The 16,761-nt window shown below is 48.5% G+C and overlaps 1 protein-coding gene across 6 annotated transcripts in view; it reads right to left on the bottom strand.

Moving 5' to 3' along the window:
* DLGAP4 (DLG associated protein 4) overlaps nt 1–16,761 on the bottom strand; it is a 178,360-nt gene that overhangs the window by 39,284 nt on the left and 122,315 nt on the right. For 2 of the 6 annotated variants that reach the window (XM_084888643.1, XM_084888642.1), the window contains exon 1: nt 7,674–8,705. The exons of 2 other annotated variants lie outside the window; for them this stretch is intronic. In XM_084888643.1, coding sequence (XP_084744769.1) covers nt 7,674–7,704 — 31 coding nt within the window. In that variant the 5' untranslated portion in view covers nt 7,705–8,705. Of the gene's footprint in view, nt 1–7,673; nt 8,879–16,761 lie in introns of those variants that run through there. 2 more of the 6 variants (XM_084888644.1, XM_084888645.1) reach the window with 2 other exon arrangements.

Here is a 16,761-nt window from a genome sequence, read left to right as displayed (position 1 = left end):
TTTTGACATCTCCTCAAAGACTACTGGCTCAGCCTTGTAGAATTGGTGGTCAGCCTCTCTGAGTATGTCCCTGCCCCCACCCCCACCCCCAGTCTCCCACCCTCACAGACTAACACTGTAGGGTTCTGGGCATGGAAGAAATGTCAGGGAAAACTTAGGAAAAACTTGACTTTAAGGCATGGGAAGGATTTGTAAAGGGCTTCGAACGTGGAACAGGTACAGCTGAGAGGAAAGGGTTTCTACTTGAAGGACTGGGGAAAGATAGGCTAATAAGATGGATGAAAGGTAAGGAATATCCCTCAGTGTGTGATACTGATTAAGTCCCTTCCACTCCTACTTTTTAAATATTTTTTTTCTTATTGGTTTCAGAGAGGAAATCATTGATCCGTGCCTCCTGCACGCCCTTTACTGGGGATTGAGCCTGCAACCCAGGCATGTGCCCTGACCAGGAATCAAACTGGTGACCTCTTGGTTCCTAGGTGGAGGCCCGACTGCTGAGCTACACCCGGCTGGGCCTCTCCTACTCTTGATTCCTACTCTTGGGAAGTGAGGGGGCTGGGCTAGAGTCCTCTGTACTACCTGATATAGAATCTGCCTCTATTAACTCATTTAATATTAAAGTAAGCAGGGAGGGTCCCCAGCTCAGCACATGGCCACAGGGCTCCACACCTGTGAACACTGTAATCAAATATTTGGAGGCTGTGGAAAATTCAGGCCAGGATCTTAGGTATAGCAGACCTTGGGCAACTTCCCTTGGGGGAGAAAGAGCAGATGGCCTTTTGTTGAAATGCCCTTCCTCACCTTCTTGTTAATAATTAAGTCATTATTGAAGACTTCTTTTGTCACTTTTGAAGTTCAGTTTGCAGAGACCTGCTTACAACAGTCTAGATCTAAGCCACAGACCCAAAGTACAGAGGTCTGCAGTGGGAGGAAGCCAGGGTGGCGAGCTCAGGAGCACTGGGGTGGATCCTGGCTAGGCCTCTGTGATACTATGGACTCTGGGAAGTCAGAAATTAAGTCTCTAAGACAGCTCTGCTTGCCACTGTATCTCCCGGACCAGCTCATCACCTAGTACACTGCAGGCACGTAACAAATATTAGCTGAATAAAGGAGTAGTTCAGCCAATGAATCCCAGAGTGACCTTGGTCAAGTCACTCTGGAAAATGAGGATGATAGAATAGTAATGATCTTCTAGGGTTGTATAAGGATCTACCGGAATAAGGTAGATAAAGGTGTCTGCAAATAAGCTAAACAAATATTAAATATCCACAATCAATGTTCTGAAAACAAAAAAATGAATATACAGGAAAATGATCAAGTTTATGAGAAAGCATTTGGCAAATAGTAAAATTTATCAAATGAAAGGGATAGCACATGTTGCTCTAGTCCACTGTTATAATGTCTGACTGATATTTCTCAGACTGGGTCTATTCCAAAGGAACACAAAAATCCCTAATCAAAACCTTTGTCCAGATTTTGGGATGAGAAACAGGGGTACAGTTACAATTATACCCTGAACACTGCTGGGCTTAGAGAGTATCAGCCAAAGAAGACTGGCATATGGATCTGGGGGTTTACTGGAGGCAGGGAGGAGTGCGGTGAGGCGAGCATGGAGGCTATGACTATGTGATGCTCTGCCTCATTGCCCGAGTATGAGGCCCAGCTTAGGGGGCACACAGAGAATGACTGGCCATCTTTAATGTTCTAGCTGCACAACGGACCAGTCATTGCTACCTCCTGTGGTAGCCACTCAGTATGTACCAGTCCCCTTCCCCTTCTCTGCCCAATGGATATCACTGGCTGCAGCCTAGGAAATGGGAACTGGGTTCCATCATCTTGTTCTCTTGTCCTGAGGGGCACCTGGACAAGTCCTTTCCTACCTTTGTTGGTGACAGATTCCTCTGGCTGGGCAGGAAACACCCTCGCTGGTTGGGGCTAGTTAAGAATCCCAATGAGTCCAGTCATAGACTTGCCCACTGTTGGACCAGCCACATATGAGGCCCAACTACAGAGGATGCCTGGTGAGAAATATTGCTGATATAAAGGCCCTTCACTTCCCTGACTCTCCTACCTTGAAGAAATTCTAAGTTGGCACCCAGCCCCAAGCTTCTGGATCTTTAGAAAGGATAGTTTATGGACTTAGGGGACATATTTGCATACCCCCAAATCAAGAGGCAAGAAGGCTTAGATTCCTAGGATCCTAAGGATAGTAGTTTCCTTTCCAAGAAGCAAAGGTGAACTGTGGGAAGAGTCAGGGTTTGCAGGCAGTCAGCCTTGGGTCTGAGCCTCATTCTCCTTATCTGTAAAACAGGTGGAAGTTCACCTGCCTCAGGCTTATTGTATGGATTTCATGAGAACATCCGGAGGCCCTGGCATAGAGTAGGTGTACAAGCAATGTGCTTAGACTGTTATTTCCTGGCCCAAAGCAGCAACACCCAGTATCTTTCCATTTAGCCCATTAGCCCATTAGGCCCCCAGCTGAGCTTTCCTCAGGGCGGAGCACATCCTCTGCTATCCTAACTGGCTCTTCCCACTCCCAAGGGTTCCACCACAGCCTCATCCTCTTCTGTCATCTGGATGCCTGCAAAGCTTCACTCTAATTCCAGCCTGATTCATCTTGAAGAAAATCGTCCCATTGTACCATCCCTGCTCTAAAACCTTCTATGGCTCTCCAAAGCTTCTGCTTTCCAGCTGAAGCTCAACATTGCCTACAACCTCCTGGTCTCACCCAGATTTTTTATCCAGAGCCATGATGCGTCAGCAGAACTAATCTACTCACTGTTTACCTTCCAGCATCTGTACCTCTAACTTTGTACAAGCCATTCTCCAGAATGTCAGTCTCTTAGAATCTAGCCCTGTTCGTTTCCTCTGGCTCACACTCACTTCTTCCTTCTCAGACAATGCTTTTCTTTACCAGACACTTAATTATATAGACTGTCACACAGTCTCTTGTAATTGTAGTCTTGTCTCTCTTGTCAGATTATAAGTTAGTTCCCAAGGGCAGAGGGCATCTGTTCTTTCCCATCCCCAAAGAGACTGGTCCAGGGCTGGGAGAGGAGGCCCCTGATAGAAAAGGTTTCCAAACCCAGTTTAGTTCCAGACTGAGTCAAGTTTACCTCTGACCACCTGGGATCACTTATCTTTCTCTTAAAAAATAAAAATAAAAATAAAAATGCTTTTATTGATTTTAGAGAGCTACGAAGGGAGAGGGAAAGAGAGAAACATCAATTGGCTGCCTCTTGCATACCTTCTCCTGCATACCAGGAATGGAACTGACAACCTTTAAGTGCATGGGATGATGTTCAACCAACTGAGCCACACTGGCCAGGGCTGGGATCACTTCTCTTGCTCTTGTCCCAAAAGTAAACTGTTCACTAGCCAAACCACACCCCAGTGCTCAATTCCACTGGACCAGTGATTTACAGAAATGAGGGAGACCTGGGTGGAGAGGCAGGGCTATAGCTCTTGCCTGGCCTTAGTATCGTCTTGATCTGGGACCCTAGGCACGTCCTTATCTGTCACCTCCCTGCTTCATTATTGTGAACAAGAAACAATCATCTTTAATTCTAGAATATGGATTTTATTTGTCTCTAAGGTAGCCTTGGTTCCCAGGAAGTGGTTGGTGAGGAGCCAGCTAATTCCAACACAGGTAAAGGGAAAAGAGGCAATCACAGCCAGGACTGGAAAACCTGGAACCTGAGAGGTACTCATACTGCACACTTCATCAACCTCACTAAATTCCTGCTGACAATTTAGTTGCATTTTTTCCCAGGTGTTCAATTCCAGAGACTTCACCCTGGCTAGGCCTGAGTGTCTGCTGCCAGGGTTAAGCAGCGGAACGGTAACTTGGTTGTAGAACAACCAATCCTGCCCAAAACAAAGATGATAATGAAGGGCCAGGTTCCTCACCTGTAAAATGAGGATAACATTGGTACCCATATCATAGGATTGCTGCAATAATGTAGTAAGATAATGCCATAAACTGCTTAGCACAGACCCTGACACCCAGTGAACAGCAGTGTAGCAGACAAGTTCCCATTTTTTGAAGGGCTTTTACTGCATGAGTTCTCATCCTCACAGCAACTTGTGAGCTAGGTATTTCTATCCCAAATTGACAGGGAAGAAAGGTACAAAAGTTGATCAATCTAAGGTCACACAGTAGGGACAAACCCAACTGTGATACAAACACAGGAAACTCTCAGTTCAGCTTTTCCCAAACTATAGCATGGTAGCCCACAGATTCTCAGCATCGGACTCTTCCAGAAGGTTGGTTTAAAAACCTGATTCCTGCCCCAGGCCTGCCAAATAAGAATCTTTGGGAATGGAACTTAGGAATCTGAATTTTATAAAGATGAGGAATCTAAATTTTACATGTGAGGAAACTGAAGCCCAGAGAGGTACAGTGACCCGCCAAGATCATACTTTCAGCAAGTATGAACCCGGGACTGATTCAGTCTGACCCAGAGTCAGCAGACTTCCTGGAGGAGGTGCATTTGACACTGTGGGCCTCAAAGGGGAGAGCACCACAGAGAAAGGGTAATCATAAATAAAGGCTGGGAGCAGGAAAGGCCAAGCCAACAACTGCTCCATGTGGCTTGTGCTTCCAGATCTCTGGGGAGTAAAGAAAAACATATGGAGCCACCATAGTAGGAGCTCAGGGAAGAAAGTCTGTCCCGTGTGTTGTCTACAACCAGTAGGTCTCACTCACTCAGTGGCCCTCTGGGTGTGTCTGGTTACTTGCTGCTCAGAATGAGAAAACCAGGGAAGGTGGTGACTCAGTCCCCCATCCAGCCTCCAGTTAGTCCCATTTAAATCTGAGATGAGCTCAGAGGCTGGGGAAATGTCAAGCAAATCCTTCTTGCAGAACAGATGCCAGACCAGAGAAGGTGGCCTGAGAGGGTAGGCTATCAGGCAGAAGCAATCAATTTGGAGCAAAGCTGTGGGCCAAGTCCAGTCTGAGCTAGCCTGCCCCAACAAAGCCACGCCAGGTACCCTGAGAAGCTACCTGTTCTTCTCTGGGCCCTTTATTCATTTGTGAAATAGAGAACTCCTTTCACTTCCGACTTCCTCCTAGGACTGATGTGAGGAACAATGGTCAGAAAAGAGCCTGGCAGATTACACAATGCCTCACATAGCAAGTGAGAGATTAGAGGATTACTCCTATCATTTATTAAAAACAGCCAGAAGGTGCTTTCCTTTTACAGGAACCCCAACCAAAGGGAGTGTGGGGAGAGGCTGGGCATCTTTCTTGACCACACTCACAAAAAAGTGATCCAGATATTATTGGGAGGTGAAAGTTGACATTTATTAAGTGCCTTCTATGTACTGGGTGTTTTTTATATAACACTCTCACTTAACCCCCACTATAATCCTACTTTGTAAATATGGTTGAGTCCTGATGCGGATACTGAAACTCAAAGAAAGTAACTTGACCAAGATTACATAGGCAGTAAGTGATAGAGACTGATTAAAACCAGGTGTTTGTGGCTCTAAAACCCACACTATTTCCTACCCTCTGGGAAATTGTGTACAGGTATATCTCATTTTATTGCACTTCACAGATGTGTTTTTACAAATTGAAGGCAAGATCCTCCAACAGCAAAAAGATAACCCGCTTTATTGTGGTGGACTGCAATATCTCTGAGATATGCTTGTTTAAAAGGCAGAACCTGCCTGGTATAGAGGCCCAGCTCCAGAACTGCCTTCTCCTGGACTCCTTTCTCTTCCTTTGCTTCTCTCCTACAAAACCCCACAGCACATCATCAGCACACATCTGACAGCGTTCAATCTATCCTCCCTCTTATTCTGTGATCAAGCCACTTTTAACAGGTAAGATGAGATGTAGATACAAATAGGTGACCTTTGAATTACCTTAGGATCCTCAAATGTCAGAGCTGAAAGCACCTAAGAGAACAGGCCCAACTCCCTCATTTTTTCAGAAGAAAAAATACATAGAGGACTCCTGTTTGAAGTCACACTGTATCAGAGGCAGGAATAGAACCTTGGCATTCTGCCTCACAGAATTTTTTTTAGGGATTCCATGACTTCAGAACCAGTTTTAGGACAAGGATTATGATTCCATTTTACAGATAAGGAAGCTGAAGCCCAAGGGAAAGATGCCTCCCTGAGAATGGGTGAGATGTGGGACTAGAACCCTGATCCCTCACTTCTAGACGGGAACCAAGCCCCTTCTTCTCCCCACTGCAAGTAGTCTGTGTAGTGTGCCAAGCATAGGCCTATAGTAAAAGGTCAATGGGAGTAAGAAATTGTCATTATATGCCAGTGGGCAGGTGACACCAGCCTGATAGTGACCGCCTCAGAGACAATGCCATGGAACAGTACCCAGGAGTCAGGCTTGACCATCTGTGGGTCCCTGGTCTTTCGGGGCCTTTTCTATGAGATAAAGGGGCTACAGTTGCTGTTCTCATCTCCTCCAAAGTTCTGGGACATCCTAGGCTCCCTGACAGCAGACGCCGGCTGAATATGGACCCTTTCTCAGCTGGGGACTTTGTTCCATCACTCCATTTTCCTAGCAGGAAAAGCAGCTAGGGCTTACAACCACAAGTGACAATTCCCAAATGCCGCTGGCCAAACAAGGAAAAAAATCCCTTAAATAACAATGGGACAGACCATGGAAAATCCAACTGTCTCCCAGCACAAACATCCAGCTGGGCATACCTGCCTATCTTTACAAACTGACAAAGAATAACCAGGATCGGGGCATAAATAAGGAATGGCGTACCTCCTGCCCTATCACAGGGGCAGGTGTATTCCTGAATAATCAGGTAGTAATGGAGTGGAGGGTAAAGAACTCTGGATGGGGATTCCTGGGCCCTGATCCCTGTTCCAGCAACATCATAAAATAGCTATGCAGTCCAGACAGGCTGCTTTCCCTCTGTGGAGCTCAGTTTAAAGAGGGTGAGAGTTCACAAAGCACGTCTACAGATGTTTCACTTGATCATCAAGACAACGTTGTGAGGCTGGCACGGTTATTCTCTTCAAACAGATGGGGAAACTGAGGCTTAGAGAGGTTGAGGGTCTCACTCAAGGTCACACAGCTTGAAGCTGGCAGAACCAAGGCTCCAGAGGTGTTAGACCACCAAACCCAATTCTATAGGATGGTCAGATGACGAACAACTCCTCTCTACCCTCACCCTCAGAGAGGCTCAGACAGGCGCAGCACAGACCCTTGCTCACCTGCCCAGTGTGGTGGCCTGCAAAGTACTAGCACCAAATCCCACGGCCCAGCTGCCTAGGAGGCCGCACCCCCCTGCACAATTTCATTACTCAAGCTGGCAAGAATGCAGCCCCCACCCCCAGCCGGGTCTAAATAAACGCCCAAGTGATATCACATCCTGCCGGCTCCAAAATAGCCCGGGCCTGCCCACAAGCGATCACAAAGTGCCAGGCCATGCAGGGCCAAGCAGGCAGGGAGGGACACCCAGCTCATGACACCCTCCACACACTCAAGCAACTAAAGCAGAAGCCTCAGAGCAGGAAGGCCACCCTCTCCCAGCTCCATCAGCTGGCCTGGCCCCTCCTCGCCCCCTTCTAGGGAGGCCCCCAGAGTCCAGCCCTAGTGCCAGCCCTCGCCCCAGCGCCAGCCCCAAGGAGCCTCAGCCACGGCCAGCCTGCAGGCAGACTCCGCCCGACCCAGACACCCCACCACTCACATTGCTTCAAGAACTCCAGACACAAAGCCATGAGGGCCGGATGGGGGGTCAGAGACCCAGAGACCGGCAGAGACAGAAAAGGGGAGAGGGAGAGACAGGAGCAGGGAGGAGAGGAGATGGGGGGCCAAGAGCTCTGGGCAAAGGAGCAGGTTCAAAAGGGGGCCTTCAGCACAAGAGACACTGAATGGTGAGAGCAAGGAGACAGATGTGGGGACAGAGAGGCAGGGAGAGCCAAGCAGGGGATCCCCACCCAGATAAATGTGTGTGTGGGGGAGAGCAGAGGGCTGAAAGAGAACAAGGAGAATCAGTGACAGGGGACAAACCACGGGAAGGTAGGGAGGGGTGCTAAAGCCGGGGAGGTTTTTTTTTTTTTTTTGCTTTTTTTTTGGGGGGGAGGGTTTCCAAGGAGTGACCCCAAAGGATCTCGGAGATCCCAGTGTATAGGGGGGACACCAGAAAAAGGAAAAGTCCTGAGGGAATGAGGGCTAAGAGGAGGCAAGACCCCAGGGGTCTGGGGTGCAGATGGAGGAAGGCCCCCAAAGGATGTGCGGGGAGCCCTGGGGTGTGGAGGTGGTTCTAAAGGAGACGCACCCGAAGATGTGGGGCGCTCTGGGAGGGAAGGGGGGTCCTGAAGAATGGAGGAGCTCAGGAAAGGAGGCTCTGAGGGCCGAGAGGGACGCGTCGAGGGGACCGAGTGTGGGGAGCGAAGGAGGGGCTGAGGCAGCGCGGGGCAGAGACAAAGAGACAGCGGCCGGGGAGAGACAAAGCGGGCGGAGCGGGGAGACGGCCCGAGGTCCGGCCGAACACAAGGACGGAAGCGCGAGCGGGCGGGTGCACTGACGGACGGACTGACGGACAGACAGACGGGGAGGAGGGCGGGGGCAGGACCGGGCGGGGGCGGCGCCCGTCTCCTCGCGGGGCCGCGGCTGCTCCGGGCGGCTCCGGGCGGGCCCCGGGCGTCCGGGCTGAGGAGGCGGCGGCGACGACGTGGACCGGACAGACGGACGGAGTGACGGACCGGCTGGCGACAGCGGCGGCCAGCGGCGGGCACTCACCCTCCTCCCTCACGCGGCCCGGCCCGAGGCTCCGGTTTTGTACGCCCGAGGGGCGGGGCCTCCGGGTTAAAGCCCAGCGCCGGCCCCGCCTCTCCCCGCCCTCCGCGTCAGCCGCGCGCGCGTCGCGGGCCGGACGGGGGCGCGCGCGGCTGGCTGGGCACGGGGCCCCTCGCGCGCACGCGCGGCTCGGCCGGTGCGCAAGCGCGCGGGGCGCTCGAACCCGCCCGCGCAGACCCACCGAGCGAGGGAGCGCGCCCACGTCGGCACGCGCAGGCCTGGGCGTGGGAGGGGGCTCCGCCCCTCACGCTGCCGGCCTAACCGGTTCCAGCTGGAACGAGGCGCATGCTCTGTGCGTGCGGCTGGCGGGGAGCGTTCGCACCTGACCGCAGCGACACCTCGGCACCCCTGGGGGGAAACCGAGGCTCAGAGCAAGCGCCCGAGGTGGTCTTTTCACCCCTGTAGGGTCAAATGCGACCTCCAGTACAACGGACTCTACGTCCTGAGTGTTTATGGTTGTCCCCGCTGCTCCACCCTCATTGTGCTGTCCCCACCCCGCACCCTCCCGGTTGGGTTTAAGTCCCTGCTCAGCCTCTGGAAGGTTGTGTGACCTTGAACGTCCGTTCAACCTCCCTGAGCCTTCGTTTTCTGCTTGACGTCATAAAACCTGTACCCCACGGTGCCCTGCAGGGCAAGTGCAGCAGGTACTGCCTAAGCCCTTCATCCCTCTTCTAGCCTCAGGGCCTCAGTGCCTTCTCCCCCGCCAGCGCCCCTCCCACAGTCCTGGTCCAGAGAGGTTTCTCTGCGGGTCTCATCCCCCAGGCCGCACTTACACCAGGTCCACAGACCCAGCTCCTGCTTCCCACCCTGCCTTGCTGGGTGACCTAGGCAAGTTCCTTCCCGTCTCTGTGCATTTCTGTTCCAAAAATAAACCAGAGAAAAGAAGGGCACCCCGGCAGGCTTTGCGTTGTCCCACAGAGTCAGACCCCACAAAGGCTCAGAAGCAGGGTCTGGGGTCCTCCTCGCTTCCCCCTTCTCACACGCCTCTGGGTGCTGTGCTCCAGAACCTCTACAACTTTGGAGACACAGAAGATGAAGCAGAACAGAAAAGGATCAGGAAGAAAAGGGGTGACAAGAAGAGAGATGTGGGGACTTCAATGGCGTCAGGGGCAGAGCCTGCCCCCTCCCGGTTCTCCTGTGAGAGACCAGAGGAAGAGCGCTTCAAGCTCCCTCCAGGAGCTCAGAGAGCAGGGCAGTGTGCGCTGGCTGTGACCCGCACTGGTGCCCTAGCAGGACCACAGGCCCCACAGGTGCTGCTGCATCAACTCTTCCCTGAAGAACGAGCAGCAGTGGTGGAATTCCACAGCAGAAATAACAAAACAGAAGCTGGATTAAAAAGAGCACACAGGCCTGGACCGCGTGGCTTGGTGGTTGGGCATCTACCCATGAATCAGGACATGCCTAAGTAGCAGGTTCAATCCCCAGTAGAGGGTGTGCAGGAGGCAGCACATGGATGATTCTCATCATTTTTTTCTCTCTCCCTTCCTCTCTGAAAAAAAGAAGAAAAAAGAAATGCTTCTGGGGGTGGGGAAAAAGGAGAAAGAAAGATGTGGTTATACAATAATTTAACTTAGAAACGGTTCAGTTGGAGGTACACAAGTAACAGCCCCAGGTTCGATTCAGGTCAAGGACATGTACCTTGGTTGCAGGCACATCCCTGGTGGGGATGTTTCTCATCGATGTTTCTAAATCTCTATCCCTCTCTTCCTCTCTGTAAAAAATCAATAATATATATATATGTGTATATATATATATATATATGTACATACATACATATACATATATACATATATACATATATATATATATATATATATATATTTATGTGAATTACAAGGTTTTGTAGGAGCAGACCAAAGAAAAAAAGGCAGCAAAGGAAGAAGACAGGAGAATAGCCTAGGACAGTGGTCAGCAAACCACGGCTCTCGAGCTACATGCAGCTCTTTGGCCCTTTGAGTGTGGCTCTTCCACAAAATACCACGTGCAGGTGCTCACGTACAGTGCAATTGAAACTTCGTGGCCCGTGTGCAGAAGTCAGTTTTTGGCCTGGGCGAGTCTATTTTGAAGAAGTGGCATTAGGACACTCAAGAGGCCAAAGAGCCGCATGTGGCTCGCAAGCTGTGGTTTGCCAACCACTGGCCTAGGACACAGATATTTTCAAGAAAAAGAAGAGGAAAGGGCAGAAAGACAGGAAATCCAAATAGAAGAAACCTGCTCCGAGTATTTTGTCAAGTGGACAGATGGACAGGTTGGAAAATTCACAAACCGGACATTGATTCTGACTCAAGTTGATATATATAAAAAATTTTTTCCAAGTGGATAAATGAAGTGCTTTATGAAATAAAGAGAGGAATGGAAAAGTGCCACTGTACTGAAACTGGGCCTCTATAAGACTTCCAGACTATTCTTATTTAATATTTCATAGACTGCTTATTCTAGGAAAAATAAAAAATAAAAAAGATAACCCAGCTCAGCCAGTGTACTCAGTGGTTGAATCAGGAGGTCACAATTTGATTCCTGGCCAGTGCAGAATATAAGAGGCAGTTGATCAATGATGTTTCTCATAGATGTTTCTATCTCTCTATCCCTCTTCCTTCCCCTTTCTCTAAAAATCAATAAAAACATTTTTTAAAAAGATAAAATTTCTGGTTGCTGAAGGACCTGTTTTTTTGTTTTTTGTTTTGTTTTGTTTTTAACTTTATTTTTTTACAGAGAGGAAAGGAGAGGAATAGAAAGTTAGAAACATACATTAGCTGCCTCCTGCACACTCCCCACTGGGTATGTGCCTACAACCAAGGTATAGGCCCTTGACCGGAATCGAACCTGGGATTCTTGAGTCTGCAGGCTAAAGCTCTATCCACTGAGCCAACCTGGTCAGGGCTAAAGGATCTGTTTTAATGGTGATAACCATGTTGGGCTAACCACAGTGTGAATATAAATTAAACCTATTGAAAAGAATGTCTCATATTCTCTAGCATGGTCCACTCAAGTTTCACTTTCAACTGGTGTTTTATATATTTGCTCATAATAGGATTTTTCATAAATTTACTGATTTGTAAGTGCTAATAATTACTTTAACATGCCATTTCATTTTCTAAAATAATTTAATATTACTATATCATGAAAGAACTAAGAATGTGATAATCCAGTTATTTTGTGGGAAAATCAGTTTCAATTTTCAGTCTCAAGTGTAAAAAATCTAATTCATAGGAAATTATGTAAATAAAATATAATTTTTATGATGAAAAATATAAAAAGGAGAAAAGAACCATACTGGAGATGATACAGTGTTTCAGACACCACTGTCCTGGTTTTTGCTGAAAGGCATATTAATAACAAAAGCAACTGGGGGTTATTGGGCCAGGCACAGTCCTAAGACTTTGAAAATAACAATATACTTGTCTTATGCTGCACATGTACTATTCACTTAGTGTTTATCTGGTCCATCCTGCCCATGCTGCCAGATAATTCTCCCTGAAACTCTGTGGACATTCTGTATCTCCTTTACCAGGACCTGAGTGGCTCCCCCACAGGATAATAACTCAATTCAGTGGAAAACACCTGCTTGATCTACTAACTGGGTGACCTTGACTTCACATTCACCTTTTCCAGGCTGCAGTTTCTTTGTAAAATATCAGCAAATGTGTGTGTGCGTGAGAGAAAGAGAGAAAGAGAGAGAGGTTAACTGGGTTAAATCTGGAATGTCAGATATGTGCAACTATCCTGGCAACGGCAGACATCACTAATCGATGGCAGCACACTTCTCTGCTTAACTAAATCTCAGTCCTGAGCTCCAGGGATCAGATATGACATGAGTTGAAGTCTATTTTGCATCTCTGAACAAGTTGGTCTTTGAGGTTCCTCTCAGGCAGATGGAGTGTCCAGTCTGACAGGAGCCTGTGGTGTAATAAACAGAGATTGTGGAGGGCTAGACCTAGGATGGGACTAGAGGACAAGGCTGACGGAAGGTTTGACTGTTCTTGGAATGTAGTCAGCCTCCCTTCCTGTGTCTATGGAGGAGGAGTGAATCAGAGAAGAAACTGGGAGAGTTCAACACGTCAGGGGGGGTGGGGGGGTGGAAGGGGGGAGAGGGGAGGGCGAGAGACAAAGAAGGGAGGACAGAACATTCTGTGACTTGGATAGGAGGTATTCAAGGATTCCCAAACACAAGCTCCACAATATAGATGGAGAATTTGAGGCTCAGGGAGGGGCTGGGGCCCGCCCAGAGTGACACAGCAGAGCTAAAACTAGAATTTACAGCCCCTTAGCAAGGGTGTTCCCAGAGCAGGAACACACAGCTCAGTCTACAGCCTCAAGCACTGCCAGAGAGTGACCCCTAGTGTGCGTCCGTTTGTGTGTGTGTGTGTGTGTGTAAGTGTATGTAACTGTATGTGTGTGTGTGTGTGTACACATGTGTATGGGCAGAAAGTGCAGTTGGCAGGAGCTAGGGGTGCTACCCAGCAGCCTACCATGACCACACTTGGGGTGATGTCACAGCCTCCCTTGTGATTCAGTAGGATGGGAGAGACACAAAGGGAGGCTGGTGGGAGAGGAGGGCCAGAAACTGTGATGAGGGAAGAAAGGGACAGAGGGTGCAGGGAGAAACAGAGCTGGGAGAGACAGACCGGAAAGCTGAGATGGTAGGAAGAGGGGTGGGAGGGGAAGCTAGAAGAAAGGGATGGAGACAGGGGGAGAGGAGGGGAGAATGAGCACTAATGGAAGATGGGCAGAAGAAGAGAAGGGAAGGAGTAGAGGGAAGTTTTCTTTGTTCTTTTTTTCTCAGAGGCAGAGAGAGAGGAGGCAGACTGAGGGGTGATGAACCTGTGGCCTCTCCCAGGCAGGTTCTTTGACTGGGAAGGGGCATGTACAGGCAGCCAAGCTGCTGCTTTCCCCACCATCCCAGCTGGAGCCGACCCAGCCTGCCAGTCACCTGCCAGAGCTATTTTTGGAATGTGGAATCTGGGTCAGGAAGGGAGAGGGAGAGAAGGGGAGGCAGTGGCACTGGCAGCTGGGAAGCTGGCTGGTTCTGAGGAGGTGGGTGACCACTCCCCAGGGGCCCACCCCTCCCAGGCTCTCACGGTGTCAATACACCGCCCGCCCACATACATCTACCTGCCCACCTGCGTATGTGCCCACCTGAAAGTGACAAAGAGCTTTCCTGCCCCTCAGCATGGTGGTGGGCCCAGACTGCTCACTCCTTGGAGACAGATGCCAAGGGAAGGGGGCAGCCTTCTTCTTCTTTTTATTTTTTTTATTTTTTATATTTTATTGATTTTTTACAGAGAGGAAGGGAGAGAGATAGAGAGCTGGAAACATCGATGAGAGAGAAACATCCATTAGCTGTATCCTGCACACCCCCTATTGGGGATGTGCCTGCATCCAAAGTACATGCCCTTGACCGGAATCGAGCCCGGGACCTTTCAGTCCGCAGGCGGATGCTCTATCCACTGAGCCAAACCAGTTTCGGCAGGGGGCAGCCTTCTGACCAATGTGGCCCCTTAGGGGAGACAGTGGCTGAATAGGAGGTGCCTGTGTGCCTGTGTGTTTCCATATGGAGAGAGGTGATTATGGGCAGGACTGTGCAAGTTTTGCACTGATTAAGGATGCCCCATATAATGGGTGTGCCGGTCACAATAAAGACATAATTAAAGTACATACTGATTATGACACATTTCTAGCAGATGGCATTAATGGGTCTTATTCTGAAAAAAAAAAAAAAAAAAGTACATCGTGACAAGTTTTTAAGAAATGGCAGTTAAGTTTCTGGTGGTAGTAGTGGTGGGGGCACTCTTTCCTAACCCGGCACACAAAGGTACCCTATGGACCAGCTGCAGCTCCGGGCACAGAAAACATGGTGGCTTTGGTTTTCCTGGTGAGGGAGATGAGTTTTGTGAGCATGAGGGGATTGCAGGGTGGAGGAGAGAGGAGCCACTGTGGAGACCTGGAGGGAGGGCTGACCAGGGAAGTGGGTGGTGAAATTATTTGGTGGCTCAAATCTGCTAGAGGCATGATGTCCTCTGGGTGAGAAGGTGGCATGAGCCTTGGAGACACACATGTATGTGTGTGCAGATGTATGTAGAGATATGTAGATATTATGTGTACATATGAGAATATCAGTGTGCATGTGTTTTTATTTGCACTTTTATATCATATAGAGGTCTAAGGGTACAAAACTCTATATATGCCTGTAAGTAGGTGCACATGTGCACACGTCTGGGTAGATGTAAGCTGTTGCTACATGATACTTTTTTTTGAGTGTTTTGGTTTGGGCTAAAGCCCCAAATGAGAATAATCAAAGCTCCACATCACTATATTTAAAGCCAGATGCTGAGTCATCCACGAGGGCTGTGCTGAGGGGGCGGGCTATGACTGATTGAAATTTTGACCTCAATTCCCAATCCTTTCCAGAATTCATACCTTTTTCTATGTAACTGCAGCTTCTCCCACAAAAGATGGGATATATTTCCCTGGACCTTGGCCTTGGACTCATATGAGTTACTTTAACCAACCAAATATGAGTAGATGTGAAAGAGAGTTGAAATATACTTGCAGAGTGGGGTTTTCCCTTTTATACCTCTGCCACCACCATGACAAGAGCATGCCCTGGCTAGGGTAGTGATTGTAGGGGAACCCTTTGGTGCCGGGAGGAGGACGTAGGACATGCAGAATAGAACCAGGCAGCTTGAACACTCATGAATGAGAACAAATGTGTATTACTGTGTGCCGCTAAAAAAGGCATGCTTATTTGTTACAAAGCATTATTGTGATAATAGCTGATGGATACAGAAATTGGTACCAGAAGTAGGGAATGTTAGCAACAAAAGCATGTAGCATTGGCACTGAGACCAAGTGGTAAGTAGTAGGTAAAATGTTACGGTAGGCTTGAAAAAAGGTAACCCATATCATGTGGGGGTGAAATGCTTGGTAAAACTGTCAACCTATAGTAACCTGAAGAAAGTACATGGATTTGGGCAAGATAGTTTTCAGGCAAAATGTGAAAGCAAAAGCTGGCCCCTTTGGGTGCATTTGATAAAGTTGTATAATAAAGAATATTCATAGAAGGACTAAGGAGTGTTTGCAGGGGATATAGAGGGCCCAGAACTTGCTGAGTTGGAAAAGAAATGTGTTAACCTCAGCCTCTCCTGCTAGTAAGTCATTCTCAAATTAAGACACAAATGAAACCAAGGGCAAAGGACAAAGAACACACCAAGGTGATGGCCAGTTAAGATACAGCATGTGGCCCAGATAAAATCCCGGGTGTGGTTGTAACATCTTTTACTAATACTCCAGAATAATAAGATGCCCTAGTAGATGCTCTCAGCTGCTCAAAAGGGCTTCCAGAAAGCTGAAAGGAGTTGCCTGATGTACCGAAGTAGTCATAATTGAATCTAGAGAGACTGGCATGGCTCAAAAGTAATTGTGGGTGTGGTATTGGCACAAGGAGTTAAGTGGAATCAAATACGTAGGAAACCCATAACATGTTTGAGGTAGGTGCACAGCCAAAACTACCATTAGCTTGGGCAGAAGGGACTGAGACCATTCTAAGTGTAAAAAGACATCTGGGTCCCTAACTCTCTTTAGGGACTTCAGGCTAAGAAAGTTGTTCAACTGCCCAAAGAGCACATTCTTCAATGTTCTCTTCAGAAGTGGTCCAGCCCTAACTGATTTGGCTCAGTGGATAGCTCGGCAGCCTGCGGACTGAAGGGTCCCAGGTTCGATTCTGGTCAAGGGCATGTATCTTGGTTGCGGGCACATCCCCAGTAGGGAATGTGCAGGAGGCAGCTGATTGATGTTTCTCTCATCGATGTTTCTAACTCTCTATCCCTTTCCCTTCCTCTCTGCAAAAAATCAATTTTATATATATATATATATATATATATATATATATATATATATATATATATATATATATTTTTTTTTTAAAGAAGTGGTCCAAAAGGCAAATAGAACAGGAAGGGCTTTCAGAGAGCAGAAGC

The sequence above is a fragment of the Pipistrellus hanaki genome, assembly GCF_964339955.1.
Source record: "Pipistrellus hanaki genome assembly, chromosome: 6".
NCBI lineage: Eukaryota > Metazoa > Chordata > Mammalia > Chiroptera > Vespertilionidae > Pipistrellus > Pipistrellus hanaki.
This window is presented reverse-complemented; position numbering and strand designations above follow the sequence as displayed.